This window comes from Chamaea fasciata, unplaced genomic scaffold, assembly GCF_029207755.1.
Source record: "Chamaea fasciata isolate MVZ Bird 193981 ecotype frontalis unplaced genomic scaffold, bChaFas1.0.hap1 SCAF_7, whole genome shotgun sequence".
Taxonomy (NCBI): domain Eukaryota; kingdom Metazoa; phylum Chordata; class Aves; order Passeriformes; family Sylviidae; genus Chamaea; species Chamaea fasciata.
The window spans coordinates 22,749,128-22,775,977 of NW_027094092.1; the positions used below are offsets into that span (position 1 = coordinate 22,749,128).

The 26,850-nt window shown below is 45.4% G+C and overlaps 1 protein-coding gene and 1 long non-coding RNA gene across 3 annotated transcripts; one reads left to right on the forward strand and one right to left on the reverse strand.

The window, feature by feature from the left end:
- Window positions 1-13,051: 13,051 nt before the first annotated feature.
- SYT13 (synaptotagmin 13) lies at window positions 13,052-26,458 on the reverse strand. 2 transcript variants are annotated; one of them, XM_066187908.1, is made up of 6 exons: window positions 26,276-26,458; window positions 22,156-22,378; window positions 20,123-20,257; window positions 18,226-18,539; window positions 14,251-14,380; window positions 13,052-13,528 (listed from the first exon to the last, which is right to left on the reverse strand). In XM_066187908.1, exons 1-6 carry the CDS (start codon window positions 26,456-26,458, stop codon window positions 13,224-13,226), a joined length of 1,290 nt encoding a protein of 429 aa, XP_066044005.1. In that variant the 3' UTR covers window positions 13,052-13,223. The 2 variants fall into 2 exon arrangements, with proteins under 2 accessions (XP_066044005.1, XP_066044008.1); XM_066187911.1 differs by having other exon boundaries at window positions 20,123-20,275.
- On the forward strand, window positions 14,335-16,398 carry LOC136292342 (uncharacterized). The gene is made up of 3 exons (XR_010721889.1): window positions 14,335-14,403; window positions 14,507-14,588; window positions 14,791-16,398. It is a non-coding gene; the product is annotated as an uncharacterized lncRNA (long non-coding RNA).
- Window positions 26,459-26,850: the final 392 nt, after the last annotated feature.

The following is a 26,850-nucleotide window of genomic DNA, read 5'->3' on the forward strand; positions in this document are numbered from 1 at the left end:
AGACCCCTTATATTGGTGACTGAGATAGACAAGAGCTTAGCAGAGCAGCTGGCCCGGCCCAGCCCAGCCCAGCCCAGCCCAGCCCAGCCCAGCTCCTTCAGCACAATTCCCTGTTACCCGCACATCAGAAAATAAACCTGGCCTTTGTCCTAGGGTAGTGCAAGTGCTTTACAAGCTTTCCCTCTAGGTTAACCTGCCTATATCAGATCTGTAGCTCTTACTTTCATGGGTAGTCTATGGATAGAAACATGACTACCAGCAAGACAAGATAGGGAGGAGGAAGGAATATCAATGCACCTCTGGCTTCCCAGGACTCCTGAGCCTTTCCCAGAAGCAGGTGCATTTCTGTGCCCTGTTTGTGCCCAGCCTGGTGGCAGTGAGGCCAGGAGGCAGCAGCAGGCATGGGGAGGGCTTAGTGGGGTGCTGAGGGAGGCCTCCATGGCTCCAAGATTTCCGTTCATCGAGTTTAATCAATGCCTTTCCTGCTGTGCTGTGAGAGCGAGAGGAGTTGTTTTGAACGTGTTGCTCACAGAATCTTGAACTGGTTAGGCTGCAAAGACACAGGGTTCAGTTTTTCTTGAATGAGCTCTTTATTGTCTCCTTCCCCTGCATCTTAGCTATGACATCTGACTGTGAATAATGCACACTTCTCCACACCCTCGGGTTTGTATTTCTAGCCCGTGGGATTTTTGGTTGCCAATGTCCCTTTTCCACTTTTTGCTCAGGCTCCTTGCCTCTTTTACCCTGCTGTGAAGCAGAAATCTGTGAAGCACATTTAGACATGTTCTTCTGCAGGGCTCACCCGTGTCCACAGGGGTCTGGGCCCTCCAGCCACGAGACTGACCTCAGCAGGGATAATCCTCACAAGAGACCAAAGCTCTTCCCATCATACCAGCAAAAGCACGCAGAAGTTACGGGGGCTGCGAGGGGACAGGGTGGGCAGAGTCCTCGTGTGGTGTCTGCCTTGGGTCTTGAGCCAACTGCAGCAATATCCCCCGTGCTGGTCACGCTTTTGCTGGTGTGACTGTTCAGGCTCGGTCCATCTCTTTCTCACAGCACAAACTCAACCAGATGGCCCGCGGGGTCTTTGGAGTCCCCCCTCCTTTCTTATCTCATGAGGATTGCTGTTTGTTTGACCAGTGCCTGGACAGCTGGCTTGCAAATAAGCAGCAACGGCCTCTGCTTTTGCGGATTCTCCTCTCAGCTCTGTCAAAAGAGGTCTTAAAAGCAGAGAAATGGTACGTTAATCCCCCAGCCATTGTATCCAATGCAGTAATGCCTATGCAATTCCTGTCTCCCTTGGAGACATGTATGATGTGTGTGCATGTAAGCTAGTGTATGTATACAGTACATATGCATATGGTCTATATATTGTATATACGCACATCCCAGTACATATACACACAGTACAAAAGATTAAAATCACGTGCTTATATATCTATAAATGAAATCCTATATATTTATATATTTCTATGTTTTCAATAGATATAAAGATATAATATAGAGATAGACTCAACCACCCTTGTGTAAGGCTGGCCCTGTGTTCTAGCACAAGGCATGTAACACTGAAGACTTTGGACTTTGGGATGGTTTTAGCCATACACTGAGGCCTACATTTACATGGATAGCACTCTATGGAGAGGGGCTTGGCTGTGTTTAGGGCAAGGGGTTTCCTTGCTGGCATGTTAATCAAGTGATAAATAAGGTTTGTTTAATAGTCGAATGTCTTAGTAGGGGAAAATGCTTGAGTGTCCTCCCAAGACTCTTGCTGAGGTCCTGTGTGTTCACGCTTGGACAGACACATATCCCACCCTCATATGCACTTTTGTCTCTCTGCATGGATGCGGCTGGCAACTGCGGGCACTGGTGCTGTGGAAACATGGCTTTTTGCTGTTCCACCTGGCACTGCTCAGCAGTCACCAGCACGCTGCCAGGGGGACCCTGCACTGGCCAGCGCTCACACGGCGCCAGCGAGAGCGTGAGAGCCCTTGTGGGTATCGGTCAGGGACACAGCCGTGGCTCTGGGATAAAGGCAGCAGCAGGAGAGCCAAGGCAGTTTTGAGTGGAGGAAGGGTTACGGCCACGCAGTTGGAGGTGGCAGGGATAGTGTATGGAGCTGGAACAGTGCAGTCGAGAAGGAACCTTGAAGTCGGAGGGATAAGGATGAGAGTGCACAATCCCAATTGGGAAGGCATGTTCAGCTCTGTTGGGTCAGGCTGGCCGCTGTTCTGCTGCAGGAGCCACTCCTCTCCCTCAGGTCTCACAGCTGCTGCTCAACCTGGGAGCAGCCTGCCTGGCCAGGGGCCCAGGGAGGCTTTCAGAAGGAAAGAGAATGATATGATTGTATGGAAGACCTGGTCGGTGTCGCATGTGTGCCTTTGGGCCCCAGCACGCAGTGTTCAGACCTTGTCAGGCTGAAGCACCAAAGGGTGCAGCCCTCTTACTCTGCTCATGCAAAGAGACACCTGCTTTCCCATGACCAGCATTTCTGTGCTGGGATGGGGGTGGATCTGAGCAGGGAGTCAGCCCTCCCTGAGTATCTGCTGATGCCAATGGGATGGACAGCTGTCTCATCCCTCTATCCCTCCCTTCACACACCCACTCATAGGACACTGGCCCTGCTGCATCCTGAAGCCTTTGGCTGACACCTTAGAGGACCTGAGAGGTGCCTCTGGCCGGTCTGGCAGCAGGTGGTCAGTCAGCAAGCTGCTTCCTCACAAGGGTTGGAAGGAAAGCATGGACGTTTGCCTTTGCAGCTCCACACCAGGACTGGCAACCACTGCACTCCTTGCCGTTTGTTTTATTTGTTGGCTTCGGTCGGGAGGAGGGCGAGTTGTAATTCCGACATCCGAATGGCTCGTTACACTGGTATTGCATGAGCAGACGCTGTGCAAGCTGTCCCCAAGCCCCGTCACACACCTCAGTGCCCTCTCCCAGGCCTCTCTCCTCCACACAACTGGTAATCCACCTCAGCCGCCCCTGCCCGGCGGCGGCTCCCCGCCCTGCCGCAGCCCCTCAGCCGCGCCGCACCGGCGGGGAGCTCTCAGCACCTGTTCCTCACAAACCTCAGAGACAGTTTTCTCACTCCAGCCCCCTCCTTCCGATGCCACTGACACCCGCGTTAGCTCGGCCCGCGGCCTCGCCTCCCACCCGCCCTGCTGGTGGTGCTGCCGGCCGGCGAGGGGCTCCCATGCACTGCACCTCATGTCGAATAAGCTCGCTGGGCTACGCGGGGGAACCATGTCTCATATGCTGTAATGTCCCAAATGCTACAGGAGGGCTTATGGAGTTTTCTGCCAGTCATGGCATCCTCATAGACTCACCTGACAGTTAGCAAAAATGCATTTCTACTTCCAGAAAATGAGGTTTTGTCTCAAACCTCTCTGTATCTGCATCCAAGCACAGCCCTGCTGAACTGTTTCAAGCGATCTCTCACCTACCCACTCACCCACCACACACACGTATGAAATGAGAGAAAAATATCTAGACGTCTATTACTATATATGTATTAATATGTTAATATCACTCTTTTGGAGACATTAAAATGTTATTACTTTACAGACTATGCTTTATAGTACCTGTGTGAAAGGACCTAGGACACTGGATACGAATAGAGCTATGTTGATATATCATAGTATGTACACGAGAACTTTCCTTTTGTCATATTATCCTTGTAATGTAAAATGATTGTTAATAAAAAAAATTTTAAATTTATCGAGCTGGTTGCTAATTCTTTAAATTATTCTTGGAGGTTAATGTCATTTTGCGAGACAAAGGACATCCAAGCTGATGCACTGCCTTTTCCCTCAGCCAAGAACTACAAAGAGCAGATTCAGTGCTGATTAATCCAGAATGGTCAGTTGCAGCCTTTGAGGTGGAGGTAGTTCTTCCTCCTGAGTGACTGGTTCCCTGACATGCTGAGTGTCACTGCAGCCCCTTGAAGTCCTCACCTTGGTGAGCAGGTCTAGGATGTCCTATGATGGATCTGCTTTTTTTTCCCCATGAGCTGGGTTATCCTGGTGCTGTGCCAAGGCCTGCAGCAGGCAGACCAGGAGCTGGCACCTCCCAGCAGCCCAGGGCTGCTCTGGGTCAGCACTGGCAGTGATGTCAGCATGTACTATTTTTGGGTAGGGATGCAGAGTGGGTGCCCTTGAGGCTCTATGCTCCCCTTCTAGTCAGGTACAGTGGCATTATCATTAGCTTTGATGTGGTGGGCTGGGCTTGTAATGTGTATCGACAAAACTTTATATATGTGCCTGGTTTGGTTTGAAGGATGAAGAGATTTTTCCTGAGCTCTAAATGCTCTAAATCCAGGGGAAGCTGGGCTTTTGCTGTCCTTAAGGGAGAGGGCTGACTTAACTTTGGATTCTTCTTTTTTGATTGCAGATGATTAACTAAAGGTGGAACTTTAAAAACAGTTCAATATATTAAGAGTATTTTTGTACGTGGAGGGTCTTACCTCTGCTAAATCATTATGGGCAAGAGAGCCAACCTCTAAAATAAGTACCTGTGTTCATGGATTAGCCCTGGGCTGGGTTGTGTTTGCTGACCAAACAGCTGAAAACATTGCCTCCATGGGCTGAGGCTGGCTGCTGCCAGATACACCTCACAGCAAAGGCACTACAGGAACTGCGGATCATCCTTCCTTCACTGAGGCTCAGGTTTGCATGGCAGTGCAAGCAGGGACAACCTTGAAAAGGTTTAGTCCATCCCTGGGTGACAGCTACAGCTAGGGAGAAACCTGAGCAGAAAACAAAGCTCTTCCAGCACAAACAGTTGCTCGTTCAGCTGTAAATGTGTCCATGTGGCAGTGGAGGGAAGCAGAAAACAAGGAGCAAGCTGTGCAGCTGAGGGTGTGGATTCTGGGTGTGGCACTGCATACTGTGAGTGTGGACATTGCTGAGCTTCAGTATGTAGGGATGGAAACATCAACAGCACTGGCTCCCTAATCAGGTGTGAAGGAATCCTGGTTTTCCAATTGGCCCAGGGGAAGCATGCATGTAAGACCCATCAATCCTCACAGGTAAAGGGCTGTGCAAAAACTTTGGGTTCAGAGTGAATGCCTGCAAATTTTAATGGAGAGTAGCCACAGGGGCTGGAAGTGAGTGGCACTTTCTAGGCTGAGAAGTGAAAGTAGCTCCAAATTAGTCATCCAGTAGGCCCAATAGGAAAGGGTTTGTTTGTGACTTCCTCGAAGTCCACTTCATTGAGCAGACCACATATTACACACAGTTTGTCATTTTCTGGCAGGTTTCACTGTAGTGATTTAAAATTGCTTATTTTTGAGCAGTAAGCATGCCCAGCAAAATCCTGGTGGTTGTCAGGGCTTAGCTCCAGCTGAGTTTCCTGGGCACCTGTCAGTCAGCAGTGAAAACCTCATCCCTGGGGTTTTTACCTTTGCTAGTCAATTGTCAGGATGAAGGCAGGACAGTGCTTCACTTTCAGCAGCTCAACCATGTGTAAAGAGACAGAACTGCTTGTGAAATACATTGCTGCATTGTAATTCATTTCCTACAGGCAATTTTGTGTTGTGGACTCTAGTTAGTCACCCTTGGCAGTGATCGGCCTCCTTGCTGGTAACTTCAAACCAAGGACTTAAAAGCAAGATCCCTTCATGCAAAGTGCACTATCTGAGCTTTTATCAGGAATGGAAGCTTGCACAAAATTCATCTGATTTGGGGCTAAAGGTGCCCTTCACTTTTAGGACCAGTGATTCTCTCGTCAATATGAGTGAAAAGGAAATTGAAAAATTCCTCGGCAATGGTTGTCATAGCATTAAAGCCTGACATGTACTTCCCCAGCTCTGCCTCTGCTGGTGTCCTGGATATGCTCCATAGCAGCTGGTGCTAGAAACTTTATTTAGCAAAAAACCTGAACATGTTTCTTCCTGGGAGCAGGAGGTGTGGAGCCTATGATGCCAAGAGCTCGCAGCCATGACCAGAGGGGGTTTGCAGCACTTCCTGGGGTCTGTCTTCCCTGTCTTACTCTCCTGAGGCAGAAGGAAAAGCACAGGCAGCTGAGCACATGGGTGGGTTTAAACAGGTGCCCCCCAAGAGGGCAGAGGCAGGTGTCTGGGCAATGCCAGGTCCAGCTCTGCAGTGGCACAGAGGCTGTTTCTGGCAGAACTGTCACCACACGCCACACAAATGGAGCCACAGCTCATTTATAAAGGGCTCTAAAAATATCTGCTGGATAATCAAAGGCTCCCACAGCACAGCATATGTGCTAGCTAGACTTTTTGACTCTCTGAAGTCTCCTGTTTGAAGTTGTTTTGATCTATGAGAAAAACAAGCGTGCTGTCTGCATGGCTGCCAGACACTCTGTTTCTGGGGACACTGGTGGTACCTCTGGAGGCACATGGAGGTGGGAGAGCCTCGCAGAGGTGCCAGGGCTGGGATGGGAAGCCATGTGCAACAGAGGGTCAGGAGTGGCAGAGCTGCACTCCAGGCCACCTCTGCACTTTGTGGTGTTCAGGAGAGCTGTCTGGAGCTGAGTAGTGTGTTGGTTTTTAGGTGTGACCTGTTTTCTCAGGAGCATCTTGGAGCCCTGTCCTTGCTGGGTTTATTCCACATTCAGTGATCACTAAGGGTTCAGGGAAGTGGAGGAACCAGCTGCAGACCTTCAGGCCTAGCAGTGGCAATGACTGTGATAAAACTGCTAGATTAGGTGCTACTCTCTCTTGGCAGGCAGAGGATTACAGGACAGTCCCAGTTTCATTTTTAAATACCGTAGGGGGAAAAATGCTTCTAATAACTCCGAAGGGACAACGAGCAGCAGGGTTAAGAGAAGAATGGTTCTGTGGCAGCTATTGCTGCTTTTCAATGTGCTGAGCTGAAAATTACCTATGAGTAACCCTATGCGAATCCCCTGGGTGGGAAGGATTGCCCCTGGCAGATGCACCACCCGTCTTCAGCTCACTGTGCAGCAAAAATACAGTTTTTTTCTTTTTTTTTCCCTTTCCTTTATCTCTGCAACAAATTCTTCAGTCCCATCAGCCTCCCTGTGCAGCTGACAGGCACCCCTCTTTGTGAAGCCAGCAACAGCCTGGGGCTCTGCAGGACTGGCTTTGTTTTCTCTCCGGGTGCTTTAACACTGACTGTGATGGGTGAGAGTGCCCCCAAACTGTCAGTGAGGTGAAAACTTCCCACTCCTGCTCCAAGAATCTCTTTTATTTTACTTTCATGTGCAGGTTTTGATCTGTTTATCTTGTTAGGAATCAGCTAATTCTGGTGATGGTATTAGGTCAGCCAAGCATGTTTTCCTCTTTACAAATGCATGGTTTACAGAGTATCATCAACACCATCTTGAAAATACTGAGATTGGCAAAAAACAAAATAATAATTTTAAAAACCCTAAATTCACTTCTTAGTTTTGTTTCAGAGATGGAGCCAGTATCTGGGAAGAACCTGGTTCCCAGATCCCATTCTCTAATCTCCTTGTAGCTGCTGGAAAGCCTATAGAGCTTTGTTTACCTGTCACCTTGCTGAAAAATCCAATAGATTTCTTGTGCTTGCCTAGGACAGGACTCTTATTGCTGACTGCTCCCCTTCTCATTGTACACCCATCCTTTGATGACACCCTTTGATGAGCGTCTTCTGTTGACTCATGCCAGCACTCTGTGCCCCTGACATGAGCTGCAAGCAGAGGGCACTAATTGTAAAGTAAACAATGCAGACACAGCATTGGTACAGCTTGGAATTATTTACTTGCAGTGTTTTACATGTTGTGCTCTAATATTAGACACACTGTCTGAGCATCATGCTCTGTTTTTGTGCAATGGATTGTGAGAACAATATAGGGTCTTGACAAACAATATCTGGCTCTGTACAATAAACACACTGGGACACTATAGGACCAAGTAAGCAGAAAAGCCCCCTCATGCTGGAAGGCCACAAATCACTATGTCACTTTGCTACTTTTCTTGTGCATATTGAAAACAGAAGAAATATTATTGAGTGTTACTATTTACTCATCATGCTTATCTTTCAAAAAATTTACCAAGTACATTTTAATATCTAGTTAAATTCTGAAACACATAAAAATGCTGTCAAAGCTCGGTCCTTCATTTCAATCAGACTTCAAACAGTGCAAGAAGCATGGTCCAAGCCACTTTAGCTTCCACTTCTTATTAAATGTCATTGTAGTCAACTCATCTTCAATAGCAGGAAAATTTGGGCAAACCAAGCCAAAAATTTTGGCTGTAATTCTAGAGCCCAAATGACAACCTACTTCATTTTGGGGAAAAAAAAAAAGAATGGTTTTGAACGCTACTGCCTGATAATACTGATGACAAATGCTAGCAAAATACAAGGTACAGCTGTTCAAGGTGTTGAAATCCCATCAGTACCTGGGAGAACAGTTGAGCCTGAAAATTTTCCCAGTCCTGTTGAAGGGAATTTTCCATTACTTCTTGATGTATTACCTCTTTGCAAAGCAAACACATTTCTTATTACCATGCCAGGATATTTGGTACAATTGAGGGGGAAACCCTGCACTGAAAAAAATGTTACCCTTACAGGGCATCAGCTGTAACCACTCCCCTTACAACTGGGGAAGTAATGAGTCTAAAACATCCCAGATATTTTAGTGACTATTGATGATTTGTGCTTACTAATCCCTCTACTGTAGGACAAATTGCTTAAAATCAAACCAGATAATTTTTGGGGAGGAAGATCTAGCTCTGAGGGCAGGTAGAGGCAAAACAACAGATTGCTACACTCTATATTTTAGCAAAGGAACTCAATGTAGTCATAGGCCATTTCCTCTGGCTTCTCAGCCCCTTTCTCTGAGAAGAGGCCACCTCAGGAGACCACCTTTCCCAGGCAAAGCTGGGTAATATAGGGGACCTGCATTTCTCAGGTTGTTTTACAGTAATCTGCTTGTTTGGGATTTGTCACTGGATGAGGGACTGTGAATCTCTGTCCTTAAACTCACAGTTCTGGCCATTAGTGAAAAGGATCATTAATTCTGACAAGGTAGACTGCCTGACACCATTTATTTTTTTTTTTTCCTCCTTCCTTATTCCTTACAGTCTCTTGGCTTCCAGCCTCTTCCTGTTCATGCTTATAACACGCAAAATAATCAGTCCAGCCACTAACTAGCCACTGGGGACTCTTGTGGCTGCTTTTGGTCACACATATATCTTAGGAACATTAACTGCCATAACTGGGTTTTTTTGCTTCTTCTCTTATGATTCAATTTGTAAGCAGCATTCTTTAATTTCATACACAGTGGTGCTTGCTGACGCTCCTGCGTTTTCAGCTTCAGGAGCTGGAAACCGAGGCTCTGTCTGGCTCCGTCCTTATTGCACTTCAGCCATACTTTGACAGATGAAGTTGTTGAAGCTGCTTGATACAAGGGCATTTCCAAATACTTCGGATTTATCTTCGTGACGTTGTCACTACCACAACCACTCCCAGCTGTTTGTCTCCTGGGACAGTTTAGCACCTCGGCCCTTGGGTGCTGAGGCTCAGGGACACACAGGTTTTGCTGCACGGGCTGTTCGGAGGGATGAGGGCAGGGCTTGGGCAGACGCTGGAACACGATGACACGCAGCTCCTGTTAGCGGAGTTCAAAAGGCCGGGCTGGGCGTCCCTGCCCCTCGGGTACCACACGTACACAGCATTCCTGGTCCCCGTTACGTGCCCGCTGTCAGCCCCGGCGAGGGGCTGCCTCCTCCCAGGGACACCTGGCAGCCTTTGTTCAGCCTTTGTGCGGATGGCGAGGTGCATTCTTTGCAGGCTAAAATGCCAGACAGGAGGAATGATCCATCCGGGTAAGATGTATGCATTTTCACTCTTTCTCTCTTTCCCATTAAATCCCACTGCAGCAAAGGAGGAAACAATGCCGTTCATTAACACTGATGGCCCCACTTTGCTCCTAAGGCAGATTTGTGGTTAAGTAGTGTGTGTCCACATATTTGTCTGCTGTAAAAGAGGACATTGTTTTGCCAGAGCTAAGTCAGATTCTGAGGATCTATGCTTTTAAATGCCATAGGACTGATATCTATTACAGGGTGTGCCAGAATCACCAGGGCATAGGCAGATAATGCTGTTTACAATCAGTCATCAAGATGTTATAAAAGGCTCAGTGAAACAAGCAGGATGCAGAACTGGAGGAGTTGGCAGCAAGGCAAATATTTGGCCCTTCAAGCTTTCCAGTGCAAGCCAAATAGCATCATACTGTGAAGTTATCCTTCTTATCATTATCCCCCAAAAATCAGAGTGCTGCCTGGTACCTACATGTGGATTAGGCCACCATTCCAATAAATTCTGCACTGATATGGAAATTATCATTCCAAACCTATAGGTATATCTATAGGCAAATCAGGATCACAGTAAGCATTAAGAATTCACTATCAACTAGACCTCTGTGTCTGGTTTACTCACAGTAACCTACAGCTTTTTGTTAGTAAACAAAACCCCATAGAGCAAAACAAAAAACCAATTTTCTTTTTGTTTACATGCCCTCTAGCCAATAGGTCAGTATCAGAGATTAAAATATTGAGTGTAAGATTCATGGGCATACTTAGCTTTTCTGTCTGTCTAGTTGCTCAGAGCTTTATTGCTGTCTTCAAAATGATCCTGTAATTCCTGGCTACACACCCACAAAAGAGATAGTAAAGATAACAGTTTTCAGTGTGCATCAACCTTGTCAGTTTCTTCACAGAATCATAGCATTGCTGAGGATATAAAGGGCCTCTGGAGATCGTATTGTCCAAACTCACCCTTGCTCAAAGTGGGATAAACTATAGCAGGTTGTTCATGCTGTATCACATCAAATTTTCACTGTCTTCAAGCATGGGCACCCCCAACAACCGCTCCTGCCAAATTGTTCCACTATTTGATTATACTCAAAATATAGTAAAAAGGGGGGTTATTCTTACTGTTTTTCATGTGTTCAAATGGAATTTCCTACATTGCAACTTGTGACCTTGACTCTTGTCCTGCCACTGGACACCAGTGAAGAGTCTCTCTCCATCTTCTTTTGTCCTCTCCCAGGTCAGGTATTTGTACACATTGACCTAAAAAGTTCCAGCTCTCTCAGCCTCTCCTCTTACAGAAGATGCTCCAGTCCCTTAAATGTCTTCACGGCCATTTGCTGCACTCTTTCCAGAAACTCCATATCTTTCTTGCACTGAGGAGTCCAGCAAAAGACACAGCACTCCAGAACTGCCCTCACTGGTGCTGAGTTGAAAGGAAGGATCACCTTCTTTTGACCTGCTGGCATTGCTTAACGCAGCACAAGGCACTGTTGTCCTTCTCTGCTGCAAGATCCCACTGCTGGCTCATGATTATCTTGGTATCCACCAGGTCCTTCTCTGGAAAGCTCCTTTACAGATGGTCAGCCTTCACCCCTGCACTGCAAGGGGTTAGTCTTCCTCAGGTGCAGCACTTTCCACTTCTCCTTGTTGAATTTAGGGAGGTTCCTGTTAGCCCATTTCTCCAGCATATTTCTCAGCATCCCTCTGAATGTCAGCACAGCTGTCTTGGGTATCAATCACTACTCCTAGTTTTGCATCATCTACAAACCTGCCTAGGCCATGCTCTGCACCATTGTCTAGGTCATTTATGAAGGTGCTAAACTCTGTCAGTCTCACCACCAGCTCCAGTCACCACTAGTTACTGACTTCCAGCTGAACTTTATTTCCCTCTTCATAACCCATTGTGCCTGGTGCTTCAGACAGTTTTCAGACACTGGTTGTGGTGTTTTCCCTTTGCTAACAGGATGGCAGCCTTCCCTTGACAAGCTGCTAGGCTTATTTGACTGCACCATCAGAATTGGATGGATACTAGTTAAAGCTTAGCTCAATATTTTGATTTAAACAAGGGGCAATCTGACCCTGCAAATATGAAGACCTCTGAGATTTTCAGGGCTACAAATTACATGGTTCAGTTTCCAGATTTTTGGATGCCTTGTCCCCATGGAAGTCCCTTAAAGTTGTGTCTACTACTTGCAAAAAAAGTAGTAGGACAGGCAGTGTGCTTATAGGGTCATCACTGCCAATGCCAGACTTTCAGTCCATCTAGAGGCACAAAAAAGGACAGTCAAAAGTAATGTTCAAGCCACATCAAGTCTTGAAAGTGCACATGAAAAACAAGCCCCAGAGAGTCTGTCTGGTTGGTGAATTCCTTCTGTCTGGAAGTGATGAAATACATGGCAGTTAATAAGGGTTGTCTTTGAGTAATGCTGGTATGAGGATTTGAGTGCAATAGCTAACTGTCAAACCAAAACCATCTATCAGCTGAGGTATGAAATGATCCCACTTCTTTTGCCTAATTTTAGATGTTGCCTGGAATATAATTAGCATATTTGAAACTTGGGAAAAACCCAAACAGAAAAAGATGGCAGTTAACAGAAAGATTTGGTCCAAGTTTTTAGAGGTAACATCAACAATAAATTTTTGTCCATATTTGGGATCATCCTGGATGACACCATGGAAAGATAAATGATACAAGTATTCTGCTAAAGGGTCCTAAAACATTAATATTTTCAGCAGTTTTCATGAATCTTAAATACAAGCTATTAAACTCTCCAGGAAACAACAGTAAAGTAAGGTATTTGACTTCTTGCTAGGCAGTGTTTGCTTCAAAGGCTGCACAGGAGGAGGGTGTTGACTGTCTCTCGCTTTCTTCTTCCTCTGTTTTCTCCCTTCCTTCTGTATCTTTTCCTAGGTATCCATTTACTGCACTTTGGCTTCACTTTCTTTTTCACACTGATTCTTTTTGCCTGTCATGACAGTCAGTTCTCTGATCTTCATTTCTCATTCTTGTAGAGTATTATGAAAAGCTGTGATTGATAAAAGAGTTGTATGTTTGTGATTGTGGAGCAAACACTCATCAAGGGACTTGGGTGACAGCACTAGATGCCAATGAAGGGCTTACATTTCCATAATAACTTTGCTCTTCTTGCTCCCCTCTGCTTCTCTACAGAAGCAGGGACCTCTCAGAAGAGACAGTGGGCAGGCAAATAAAATCAATTCAAACCATCCAGGCAGCCAACTCCTTGTTCGAGACAACCACGAGATTAGGTGAGAGATTGTCCTTTAAATACATTTTCCAGACAGTTTCCTGGGCTAGAATGGGCAGGAAGATCAGAGAAGGGTGGTGCAGTCAGAGTGCTGTGCTGAGCAATTTCATGGAGGTGAAGGTGGAAGGTGAAATCCAGCTTATTCCCCTAGGATCTGAGGCCTGATGGGAATCTTGTCAGTAATCATGATGAGCCTACATGTGGAGCTGGTGCCACATGGCTATCTGTTTCCTGGGGTTCCTCAGCATTTCTTCCCAGTGGTTCCTCTCTGTGCCTGTGACGTGTAAGCCCAGACTACACTTGCCAAGCACATGGCTCTGGCCAGCTCCATCCTGGCTCAGCATTTCCAGCTCCACACTGGAGGCACGCAGGAGCTCATGAGGCACCTCAAACATTATCATCTCATTCCACACAGGGTTGATCTTGTGTTTTGCACGTTTGGTCTGCTTCTTCTTCAGCTTCAGTGACTGATGCCTCAGTGTCACCTTGACAGAAACATCTGTTTAGGGAGGGGAGAGAGACACCATGTTAATGAGCATGGAACAAATAGGTTTGACTAGACTAGAATAGGCTGAGTTGGAAGGGAGCCATCAGGACCATGGAGTCCAACTCCTGGCCCTGCACAGGACACCCCAAAAATTTCACCATGTGCCCAAGAGGGTTGTCCAAACACTTTTCAAACTCCATCAGGCTCATGCTGTGACCAACCTATATTTCCTTTGACTCAGCTTCATGCTATGTCCTCAGGTCCTGTCCCTGCCCACAAGAGAGAAGAGATCAGTGCCTGCCCTTTTGCTTCCCCTTGTGAGGATGTTGAAGGCCAGAATGAGGTTTCCCCTCAGTGTCTTCTCCAGGCTGAACAGAGCAAGTGACCTCAGACACTCTTCATAAGGCTTCCCCTCCAGGCCCTTTGCCATCCCCATGGCCCTCCTTTGGACACTCTCTAATATCTTAATGTTTTTTTTTAAATTGTGATGCCTGAATCTGCACCCAAAAATGCAAGAGAATTTACACTGGTGACATCAAACTGAGAGAGCATAGAAGAAATATCGATATGGGGGCATTTGGTTTTCACATTTTAGAAATTATTCAAATCTCTTTGGCTTACTAAGCCAGACATCTATTTTATTTTTGCCTGCCAAACTTCACCCTTCCCACTTTCTTTCTAGATTTACATAATAGTAGAAACAACGGTATCAATTTCCTTGCTATGACACTCACCACTGCCAAGTAGATCTTTCAGCTGCTTGGAATGGAGGTTTTTAGCCTTAATAATCACCACCAGCAGGCGATTAGCTGCTGGCAGGTAGCTAATAGAGAGCAGAACCTCCCCATGGCCCGTGGATGGCTCCTGGAAATGGAGACACAGAAAGGGTTAATTTTTTATATCTTGGCTAGAACATTAGGAAAACAACAGTAGAAGACTGATGGGTGGAAGGTCATGGACCAAGTAAGTTGTGTCTCTGTCTTTGTACAGGAGATCTTTCCAGTTACGCTGGATGAGAATAAACCTGGCAAAGATGCCTGAGAGGCTCCTCCACTCATAAGGCTCCAATAATGTGAGTTACTGAATCCTTACGTCACTGGAAAGTAACTGCTTCCTGACATCAAATTTTAGTGGAATATTTAGTCAGAATAACATTTGGGGCTGACATACAATGCAAATAGTCAGAAATTCCTATTTTGAGAGATCACCTAACTGCCCTGTATTTATGTCCACTACCCCCGTTACTGCTTTTCATGATTAACTTTTGGTTTCAGGTGCTCCATGTCCCAGAAGGCTCTGACTGGACTCAGCCTCCAGCCTGCATTGCCCAGCAGGAATGTAGAGCTCCCCGGGAAAGCAGAGGTGGGGCTGAGTCTGACCTGGAGCCATACCTTCCCTGACACCCTATCTCATATGAGAAAAAACCCAGCCAAGTGGAAATCCTCCATGAGCTAGGCACAGTACATTACTCTTCCTTCCTACCTGCCTTCCATCAGGACTGTGAGCAGCTCTCCCTGCTTCCCCTGTGGGAGACTCCTTTTCCCTTTTTCCTTCCCTTTCCCCTTACTTCCATTTGCCTGACAAGCAGCCCTTGGGGGAAAAGCCTAGGGACAGTCACACCACCACTGCTTCCTGTAAGAGAGAAATGCCGTTTTCTTCTTGGGAGCCAGCAGGGAAGGAGAGAAATCTCACTCCATTGTGTGCAGAGCTGACAGCCCATGGCAAGGAACAAAAGCGGAGTAGTTATTCTCTCAGTGAGTGGGAGCTTGTGACAGAAATCTGGTTTAGTGTGAGGTTAATGACCTAGAAGAGTCCCAGAAAGCCAATGCCTGTTCAACAGACTCATTCTGGGCTCCTTAGCATGTTCTACGTCCTCGAGGTTAGACAGCCCTTCTCCAGGCTATTTCTGAGCTCTGCAGTGTCGCTACTAAGTGAGCCATAAATATTTCAAATTAAGTTTTCAACCAGTTACTCAAAACAGGCAAGGACAGGCCCCTGTATGCTCTCCGTGAGCTGATTGACTCTCCAGAAAACATGGCTGTCATCGCTGTCTGGTTCGAATGACTAATTTGTCCTGCACAAATCAGGTGGAAGGCCATTAGCAAGGAAGCCTGAAATTCAATCTCGAGTCAGTCCAAGTAAATCTTTTTTTTAATCATGCACTCAGGTAGCAATGCAGGGCTTGTATGCATTTCACTCCTATGAATCCTCTCTTAAATTGAAGTGGACCTTAGAAAAGCCCACACATAAAAAGAGGCAGCTTCAAATGCCTGTATGCCCACTACAAAAGAATTGTACACTGAGGGACAAACCCAAACACCACCTCAATGCAAACCCAGAGTTTAGGCATGTCATAAGCTGCTTTTGTTTATTTACCCCCGCTACCTCTCAGCAGGTCCCATTCTATAGCTCTTGGCTAGAATCGGTTCCTGTAGCTCCGGGCACAGACGGATGCAGTGGAGATCGGGAGGGGGTGGGGCTGTAGACGTGCACATACGCACAAAAACACACATTGTACTCGGATCACATTTTGTACTTAGGACTTTCTAGTTCCTAGTGGGCTGATGAAGTTTTTGGCCAGCGTGTATCCACATGAAAACAAAACCTACAATGATTGGTCTCTGCAGGAGTTTTGGGTGAACAGACCAAACCAGAGGTACTTTTCCTTCCCCTTCTGGACTGTGTTTTCTTTGTTTCTTTTTTCCTATTAAATCCATAACCTACATTTTGTGCTGAAATCCTGCAAATTCATACAACCATCAGAGCTTCAGTCATTCTTTCTATGCAATATGAGTAAAAAGCAACAAGGGGTCATCAATGAATTACGTGCAGGGCACCACGAAATCACAAAAGGGAAGTTGCTATGCAAGGACACACTATCATCAGCCCACTATCATCACTGTCATTAACAAAGCAGTGGGAGGGAAGGAAGACAAGATAAAGATATCAGTCTACAGTATCTACGCTTTGCATTGCTCACAGGGCTCAATGAATTCCTGAATGCTAATTGCTTTACCTGCCTAGCTGTAAGCTCGGCTCCAGGCTCCTTCCCTTGTGTGTGGGAGAGTTACTGGGAAGGTAAGGACGAAATTTCTGCCCTTCCTGGCATTTCAAGGAAATGTCACACTTTCTCAGCAAAGCTCTGTAACTTTGTTCCTGGATGAATGCTGTCAAAAATAGCTCCTCTTTTTGGATCAGCTCTTCCTCACTCCCTCCCTCTCTGGTTCTCAATGAATGATTCAGGATCTGTATACATAAGCTATCTGTGCAATGGTTGGCTCTCTCAGGTCCCAGATGACGCAAATTCAGCTTTCACTGCACATCCTCTGCTCAAACTGGGGCACTGTTCAGCAGTGCTGCTGGTGTTAACCTTGTGCTGTCAGCCTGGAGAAGAAATGAATGCTGTCCTGTTTCTGTGTGTGGCTGTGAAGCTGGACCAAGGCAGAATTCCCTTTGTATCAGGACTCCTCAGGTACATTGGAGTAACAACTTATCATTGCTGTGAACAGGCTGTTCCTTGGGCATTGCTAAAAAAGCAGATGCTTCAGTATGGGAAGAGAGGCAGAGAGTTACAGGTATTAGACAAATACTGAGTCTTGTGCTTGAAGTTTCTTAAACTCATTCAGATCACTCATTTGTTTCTGCTGTCTCTGTACCTGACAAATGTGTTTTTTTTAGCATGGGCAGTCCTGCTAGTATTCAAGTGGTTATCAGATAGACAGCACACTGAAAATCAGAAATGCCAACTCTGTACTCTGTGTCTGTGGCCAGCTCAGTGGAGAGCCCTCACTCCTGATGGTGACAGGCAATAATTTGTTTCATCATGCTTAGTGACAGTGCTGGTGTTGTTTTGCATTGCTCAGCCATACCACAGCAGACAACGAGAGGTACCACTTGCTGTGATGAACGAGCAGCAGCAGTAGCAGCATCCTGCTGCCATGTTAAGTGAATTGCTGCTGCTAGAAGAACAACTGAGCTCAGGGTAGGGAAAAGGCTCTTGAGGAAATGTGTAAGAAATTAGTGCGCATGAAGCATCCCCTGTACCCACTTCAAAGCTGTTGGAATTCTTCTCTCCATTTTTCCTGTCTGTGCAGCTGGCAAGATGTGGATAAGGAAGGAAAGGAAGATTTTGATGCTTAAGGAAACCAACATAGTGCAATGAATGATATTTTGACATCTCCCAGAACAAATAGCACTGGATTGATTCCAGTAAGTATAAGTGTCCTTCAGTCCAGCATTCCAGTCCCAACAATGTATTTTGCTCCTAGCTTAAGGCTCCCTGGGGTGCCACCATATGCCCTACCACACCCAGCTTTGCAGAGTCACTCCATCAGGCTCTGTAGGCTCTCTGATAGATCTGCTCTTGCCACTCTGGTCCTATATCACTAATTCTCAGAAGCTCACACACCTTTTTCTAGATATAGCATTTGAATTACAGTGTCAGATTGTCATGTGATTGGGGAGGAGTTGAGGGAGTTGTGACACATTAAGGGCTGGGAGAAACAGACAGAAGGGCTTCTGATAGGATGAGCTACAGACCAGCACAGAGCTGTGCTGAGTGATCTCTGCAGTCACACATCACCCCTCTAAACCTGCTCCAAACAAATAAAGCCACCCACCCGCATGCAGCTCTCCAGGAAAAGGGCTTCTCTTGTCCAGACTCTGAATCATTAGGGTTTCTGAGCTACTGACACAGACTGAGTCCATACCTTCTCTGGGCTCTTTAGCCTTTCCCATTGGGCCTTCCCAAAGGATTCCTCCATTTCAGCAAGGTTCAATTTGAGTTCCCCCACAATGCTGTGCCTGGAGAACTTGTCACAGTTCCTCAGGGTGAGAGTCAGTGTCCCGCCTGGCATCTCCTCCTCTGTTAATGGGAATCGCAGCACGTCTTCCCAAAGGGTGTGAAGTACCTTCTTCTTCAACTCTGTCTGGGCCTCAGCAATACCAGACTTGCTCTCCAGTGTGCCCAGTATGTAGCAATGGCAGCCAGCCTCTTGGTCCCCACTCATTCCGCCATGCATAGCTGGAAAAGATGGATGGTAAGGACCTCTCACAAAAGACAGCCCTGAAATATCTGTGGCTAAATCACTTGTTTCATGAGAGCCATAAAATAAAACAGCTGCATAGACATTGACCCCTGTTCCTGCCTGCATGGGGGCAGTTTAAGCTGTGAGCCCATGCTGTGGTGTTTTCCTCAGGCTGCACAATGTCCCTGTCCTTGTGCCACTGCAGAAGGTGCTGCCAGTGTTTGGGAGAGCAACAGCTGAGTTCAAGGAAACTCATTCTGTTGAAAGATTCAGAACAGCACTGAAATGAGGCAGCATGAAACAGGAATTGGCAGTTCTCGTTTACTTTTACCTTGGCACACAAAAAAATGCTTCTTACAATGACTTTAAAAGCAGGAAGGTCAGTCACAGACATCAGAGATGGGATAGAGCTCCCCTTGGCACACATCCATCCCTCCAGGCCAATGTGGGATGTGTCTAAGGGTTATTGCATTCTCCTGGTCCGACCTCTGGTAAATGAATCCATCAGAAGCAATCTCCCAGCCCAAAAGACTTGTCAAGAGCTCAAGAATGTCAAGAGACATTAATCCCTAATTTTATATCCATTTTATATTGAAAAGCCCAGAGTGAGAATGGTATTTCACACTCCTCTTCAGCTGCAGCAACAGAATTGCAGTACCTTCTCTGGCAGCAAGAGGAACATACCCACCTCCAAGGGGTCATTGATTATCATGACTTTGAGGGAAAAACTGTTGTCCTTGCTACAGCCAGCCCAAGGACAGCTGCCCCTGGACTGCCAGGACCTGTGAGTCACAGGGTTCTCCTGGCTTCTCAGGGAGTGGAACTGGGTACCAGAGCCAGGTTGTGGGCACAGGAGTGCCAGGGTGGCAGCCAGCCAGCGTGGGTGTCCATCCTGAAGGGGGGCTGTGGGCTTGCTGCTGGCAGGAGGCCCACAGCAGTGGCTGCCATTCAGCACCCTTTCAATTTTTGCCTCAGAGGGTGTGATTCGATTAGGTTTCCACAGAGATCTACACTGTGCATGAATTATTCAGTCAGCTTATTTTATGCTCCCAAAGGAACTGATGATGCTCCAGCCCTGAATGAAGAAGCTGTTACAATTGTCAGAGAGTGACACAGAGCCTGGCTGCCTGGCCAGGCACTGCCAGAGGGACTTTTCTCAAAATAAGTCTGTATCTCCAGCTCTGGCTTTGACTTGACTTGAGAAAAAGGCAGTAGGCAGTGGATCAGGTATGAAAGGTATAGAGAAGAAGGAGATAGTAACCCCTTTCCTCTTGCCCCCAAAGGAAAAAATAGAAAGAAGAGGTTGCTTTGTACCATGTCTGGGAATGGAGTAGCCTATCGTGGCTTCTGACAAAGCTATTCCCAAGCTATGCCCTCTCTTCAAGCAGTGACATTGACAGGTATTCCTGTTCTTCAAGCCCAGAACCAGGGCTGAAAGTCAGAGTATTGATACATTTTAGAAGACAGGAATGTCCAGTGGTCCTGAGGGCACCTGTTGGTCTTAAGACAGGAGGGGAGCTGTCTCTAAGCATAATCAGCAGGTGTGCTGCCCCATTCAGGCCGGGAGACGTGTCCTTACCTTCCAGCAGGGCCACGCGCAGCTCTGCCTGCTGCGGGTCGTACACCAGGGAGAAGTGCAGCTCGGGGGCCTGGCCACCGCTGGCTGCCCGCTCGGGCTTCAGGTGCTCTGTGACACACACGTCCTTTACCACACCTGGAAATGGCATAACCCCTTTAGCAAGCAGCTCTTCCCCTTCCTGAGACAACAAATCCACCTTCCCTTGACTTTATTTTCCAAATGTCTCACCATTTCTGCACTTTGTATGCAGGACTATAATTTAGTTTCCTCTTCCTCCATCATCATACGTCCTTTTTGCTGTTTACTTGCACTTTCAGCTTTCTACAGCATTTGGGCAAGCCTTCTGCTCTCCACCACCTTGTGGTCTATGATGGTTCACACACTTGCTCTTTTACCTTATGACTAGGCCAAGGTGTCTAAATGACACTCATTACTTGTTATATTGTTTTATATTCTTTTAACTGGCATTATTAAATTAAATCTTATGTTCTCTGCAATGAGAATGTGAGTCTGACCTTGAACTGCTGTGCAACTCTGCATTAGGTCAGACATCTCTAAACATTTTGGGTTTTTTTTTAATATTAACAATGAAGTCTTTGTCATGAAAAAGACATCAATTTCTATAGCACCTGACCAGGTTGAAGGCAATGAACTTTGGAATCCGTAAGGCAGTTTCTCCATGCGTAATTTCGGAGCCGAGTATGTATTTCGTACTGAAATAAAGCAAGTTGCAAGACTAAAAGAGAAGCTATAGATTTTTGTCATCCAAAGCTGTTATCTGCAAGGTCAGTTCACAGAAAACAATAGTGGAACCAGCACATTTCCTCCTAAAAATCTCAGCCACAGTTCAGACCAGTTCACTGTGGCATCAAAAGGAGAACGCAACAATTCTTGCTTAATTTTAGCAACACTTGAGCTATAAAATCAGGCAGAGCAGGAAGGAAACTTGTTTGTGCCATTAGCAGTACATAGAGGCTCTCACAACCAACACTTATGTAAAGCTTTAGCCTAAATGCAGCCATCATCTTTCATCCTTTCCACCCTATAATCTTTTCCCTGACACCTAAGGATGTGGCTCAGACAGTCTCTTCCTCCAAAACATCTGCTTCCCATGGTACTTTCTTTTCCATACTCACAAGCCTCAGTCTGGAAGGGTGAAGGGAGCAATTGTCCTTCCAGAAGGGCAAAAATATAATTTCAAAAATTTAAAAAAAACTAAGAAGAGTGCTCAACAAAAATAACAGCAGATGGCATTGTCTCTCTGGCAAATATTCGGGAAGGTTTTATAAAATGGTAACCATAAGAGTAAATTATCCTGTTAAAAGATGGCTGTGAAGTTAAAAATCAGGATGGAAAAAATCCAGACATGCTGCCAGATGCATATAATTAAGATTACATTTTCTCTCATGCTCCAGAAATGTTATGTTTCAGGATTTGGAGTGTTACCATTTGGGCTGGCTGGGAAACAGGAATTCTGTTTGGCAAAAATCTTTGAGGTGTCAGCCTTCAGTTTCACTGCACATTACAATAAGCGAAGAACATCTCACCAAACCACGGCAATAAAGGAGCAGAAAAAATTAGAAGCCTTGACACCCACTGGTCCTGACAAGGACAGTTGCTGGACAGCTAGCATTTGACCTGGAGGAGATATTCTGCCTAATTTTGGCCAGATATTTCACACATACTCTTGCTACTGCTCTCAGCACAACTTCACTAAATGTGCTTTTCTACAAAATATCTGCTACCAGGGAGACAGATTCTTCAAAAGAAAAAATGTTTAGGTTAAAAAAAAAATTGCAACCAGATACAACTATAGCTTTGTTATCAGAATGTCCTTATGAGCTCCATGACTACCTTCTGCTAAACAAATGTATTGAAAACAAAAGTCAGAGTGCTCATGATAAGGAAGTGAAAAGCCTCCTGTGTCTTCACTTCCATAATAATTTATCCAACAACAATCACATTATGCTTAGAAGTATTACAGATCTATACCCACTAAAGCGACTGTTAGTTTGAAGACCAAAATCTCCTACCGTTTTGAGGGAGAACAAACAACTCTTCATTGACTTGTATCTTCATCCTATTCTCATCCAAAGCAGTAAGTTTTCCAGTAGCTGGTTCTTCTGTTGTCTTCAGAGAGTACTGTGTGTAGTTAACAATTTCAGGTGAAGTTACTTCTGGTTTGGGGCCATAAATGTTGGGAAACTTCAGAAGTGCTCGAGGCTGGACTGGCTCTGCAGTTTTCTTAACGTTGAACTGAAAATTAAAACCTTGTTTATTACTTTGCACTAATTACACTAATTCCTCTGATTGTCTTAACATTAGATGACCTGGGACAGGAAAAAAGCAGGGCCTCTGGTCGGTCCTACCATCATTTTCCCTTGTCTTGTAGAAGTCACTGCCTGTATATCTGGAGACTTTCTTGTCAACACTGATACCTTCTAGGCAATGGTAGGGAACTAATTAGGTCAGTGACTCCATCTTCTCAAGGCAGCCAGTGCACCAGTGTTTAGGAAGTCCACTATGCAACATAGCATTTTGTCCTGTCTAATTTTTTGGACTTTGAAAGAGAAGTGGGCTGAGAAAGAAAGATGTCATTATGTGCCATCCTCACCTAGCATTCAGTTGAGTTTAGATATTATGTAAATTACACGATGTGGAGCTGTAAGTGAGATCCCTCTTAAAGAGATGTGAGCCTCATCAGTCCTGAAATACCTAGGAAATGTGAAGTTACTCATCCAAACTTTAAATGCAGTTTTCCGTTCTTCTAAAATTAAAGCAAATCAACCAAGCAGAATACATGAGGAATCACTGGACAGCAGCTAGAAAAGGCAGGTTGCTTTTGCTGTGCAGTGGCATTACATCCAGAAAACACACAGTGCCTGATGTGGTAGTAAGCCTCTGGTGTACTGTATCCTGGAGCTTCTGTGTCAGGCTGATGTCCTACCACTCACTGGCCACACACCAGAGCCTCCTGCCAGCACGCAAAGCACTTCCAGATCCTTTGGGATGAAATTCACCACACAAATTTGAAGTTTGGTTTGCACAATCTTTTCTTCCTCTTGCTAGAAGCCAGGTATTTAGTCAGGAAATCCATCAGCACACAGCATCTAAGAACCCCATTGGGCCTAAATATTCCTCTTGTGTGTCTGCTCTGCAGAATCAGAGACGAGAGACATATGCAAGCACAGTGGGACTAGCCCACCCCCTCTTCCAACTGCATCTGCCTCTGTTTATTATTTTGCTGCCAGCTTTTTCCCAAGTGCTGTGTGCTAATCCACTTACATAGCAGTGCCCCATGGAAGTTCCCTTTGCAACTCAGCAGTTGTGTCCTAAATAAAGACATGAGTTCATATAGTTCTGCAAAAATGCATGAAAGCAAGTAAACCAAAAGGAGCAAGGAGGCTGCAAATGATGCTTCTGTGTCCCCGCCCAGTGTCACTCAAAGCACCAGATTGTTGCCACTGCTGGATGTGTTTAGGAATCTTCTGTAGGCTTTGCTGAGACTTTGCAAATTTACAGCAGTTTCTCACTGTTTTGTAGATGTATGTTTGTGTTTGAACTCTTCCTCCTCATGTATGCAGGGCCTGTCCGTGGGGAGCCTCTCTCTGTAGCAAATACAAGCATCACTGTCATGGGAGACATGCCAAGTGAATAAAATGCAGACTTGCTACATCTTTCTTTTGTCATCTGTGTTTATCAGAATCAGTGGCCTCGACAGATTTCAATAATTAAATGTGTCCAACAGTGACTAGGACATACTGCGTACTAATGTAGTCAGAAAAAAAAGTCCCAACACAACAATTTATAAACACAGAGATAATAAAATTTCACAAGCTCAGAACTCAAATTGAGATTCATTTCTTGAAGGTATAGAGACTGATTCTGAACCAGTGACAGCATAGGAGAATTCATCTTCCTGGCAAGAAAATTATTTTAATTGGAAAGAATTGCTAAACATATGGAATATGCAAACTAAGAACATTTTGCACATTTCTGTGACAGAATGTTCACTCGGCTGCTATAATATGTCCAGACTTCTTTAAAAAAAACCCATAAAGCATACTGGAAATAATACTTCAAATTAAAAAGTCTACAATGCTGCAAGAATGCAATCACTCAGGTGATAATGATACATTTAGGGCAGGTTGAATAATTTTATCCCCTGTTGGTCAAATACTGGATTAAGTCATGGCAAAACTTGATGAATGTAGACGTATTGTGAGGACCATAACTGAATAGCTGTTGGGTACTGAAGGCTTAACTGAACAATATGGAGACTTAGTGCTTATTTCAGTCCTGCAAACAGCATAGCACCTCCGTGGACAAGATGCAGGATAGATTAACACTTTCCCAAGATGTTTCCCAAAAGGCTGTATTAAAAAAAAAAAAAAAAAAAAAAAAAAAAAGCCCAGTCCAAGGATGGAGTTAAAATGAAGATTTTAGATGTTTCTGGGCTTGGAGATTACAACATCAAACTCTCATAGAAAGAGCCTGATGCTAAAGTTGTCTGTGGATTGTGTTGCTGCAGACAACAGCTAGAAAAAAATGCTATGCAAAGTGATATGGCTGTCAAAGTTACACATTTTTCATTCACATTAACAGTAAACTTGGAAAAATCTCCACATCATTGTACATTCTTATATTACAGGTGTTAGCAAATCCCCCTTCTTGTAGGAAAGACAAGAAAGAAGCCTGAAAGGGACATGACTAAGGTATCAAACAGAATAGCAGGTGAAATTCATCCTAGGGAAATACAAACAGGTACTAGGCGTTATTCACCATGCTCGTGGAGGGAGGCTCAGAATTAGCAGCAATCTCTTGAGAAGTCCTAAACTCCATGCAGAATTTAATCCATGGTCAGTGGAGCCATCGTCCCTCACCTCTCCTCCCTACTCCAGCAACCACGAGGTCTGCTAATGCCATTCTCTGTATCTGCACTTGTTCTTACAATGCTGTTTGTAGATTTGGTCATCTTTCCTCAGCATAAACTGCAACAGGAACATGGGGATGTCAAGGTTCTTTTCTACTAAGAGCATAAGAGTGGAAGCCAGAGAAAGGCTGAATATTTAATTACAAACATTACAGAGGAGTTAAATTAAGACTTCTGCTACACTCTTTAAGAATACAAAAATAGTAGTCAGCTCAAATAATTAAAAGGCAAACAAAGTTATACAGTGGAGCACTGGCCTTTGGAATTGGCTACTATGGCATAACACTTGGCTGAATGGCTAGGTGAAAGTGAAAAAGACACAGGCAAATATCGGGAGCAACAGCCAATAGGTAATATTTTCAGAGACTGACTTTCAGAGCTATAGCTTATGCTAAAGACCACATTCAACTGAGGAAATCATCAAGCACTTCCCTTTGAAGAAGAGATTCCCATTATAAAGTATATTAGAAGTGTTCTATTATTCCCCTAGCTCCCTCTTGCACTGAGCTCAAGAGTAAATCAGACTGTTTGGATTCTAACAAAATGAAAGAGCACACAGGGATGCCTGATGCTATCCATACTCCACATTGCTTTTATGGTCAGTGAAAAAGAAATTCACAGTGTGATGAGATTGTTCAGTCATCACAATCTAGATTCTCACTTGCTTTTTGTTATGATTTCAATGCCTTGTTTTAACTTCACACATAATTAATCCCCTCAGTTAGAGGGACAGAGGGAGGAGGAGGGAAGGTTTTCACAAGAAACCAGCTGTTGACAGGGAACTATCCTGTAGGAACTATGAGATATTGTGAATAGAATTAAATAGCTGCTATATGAGATCTCAGCAGGAGCCATCTCCTCTTCACAATGCTGCGTGCCACCTGGTACAGTCCAGTCTTCTTTTCTTAGAAAATGATTTCTCTTTTGATCTATCTTAACAACTAAGCAGCATTTCCAGTCCTCCTCCCCTGTTTCTGCCATTAGCAGCTTTCTCTTTGGCTCCGTGGCAGCTGTCTCCTGCTCCGGTAATTCTATGGTACCCAGCTCATCTCTGTTTTTCCCTCACTCCTCCTCCCACTGGCATGTTGTTATATCCTGAGCACAGCAAGCAGATAAACAGGCAGCATAAATCACATGCTGAGTAGCCTAACAGGGAAGTTGCATTCCCACCCTCTGCATTTAAAGAAAAATCACAGAGTAAATTAGAGACTGTGTCTTACTTGCTGGACTGGCTGAAGCACACTGGGCTTAGTGTTTTCCGTCTCCTCCTCTTGGTCCTTTTCTGAGAGTCCTTTCCCAGGTTGCTTGCATTTGCAGAAGCAGGTGAGACCGCAGAGGGCAAGGATGCTAGTTGCAGTCCCTAAGGTAGCCCCCAGGGCTATAACTGGAGCAGACAAAACCATTGTCCTGCGCTGCACAGGAACAGAAAGCACAGAGACCCTGTGGCTCTTTCTACTCCCTGGGAGAGCAGCTCTCCCACATCCACTCCGATTTCTAGCCTGGCTTCATTCTCCTTGGAAGTCTGAAAGCAGTTCTCTTGTGCAGCAAAGCAAAGGGACCAATCTAGACACACAGATAAATCATCCCACCTTTGCTAGGCAACAAGGCTACCTTTCTATCCTGCTGATGGAGTTGCTGCTCCAGGTCAGGGAGAGGAAATAGTAATTGTGGTGCCTGCAATCTCCATATAGCTGCAAACAGGCAGTTTTCATTGAAGCCTGTTCTCCAGCTCCACTGGGAAAACTCTGATGTGTGATAGAGAGGAAAGACGTCAGCAGAAGGGGCTGGCCTTGTT

Bases quoted from the DNA above. Each gene is read 5' to 3' on its own strand.
- SYT13 (XM_066187911.1), bottom strand. From the start codon at position 26,458: ATGGTTTTGTCTGCTCCAGTTATAGCCCTGGGGGCTACCTTAGGGACT. The intron at 20,276-22,155 runs GTAGGAGATTTT...TGCTTGCTAAAG, and splicing joins GTTTGTTCTCCCTCAAAACG to GGGTTATGCCATTTCCAGGT. The intron at 13,529-14,250 runs GTGAGTGTCATA...CTCCCTAAACAG, and splicing joins GAAAGATCTACTTGGCAGTG to ATGTTTCTGTCAAGGTGACA.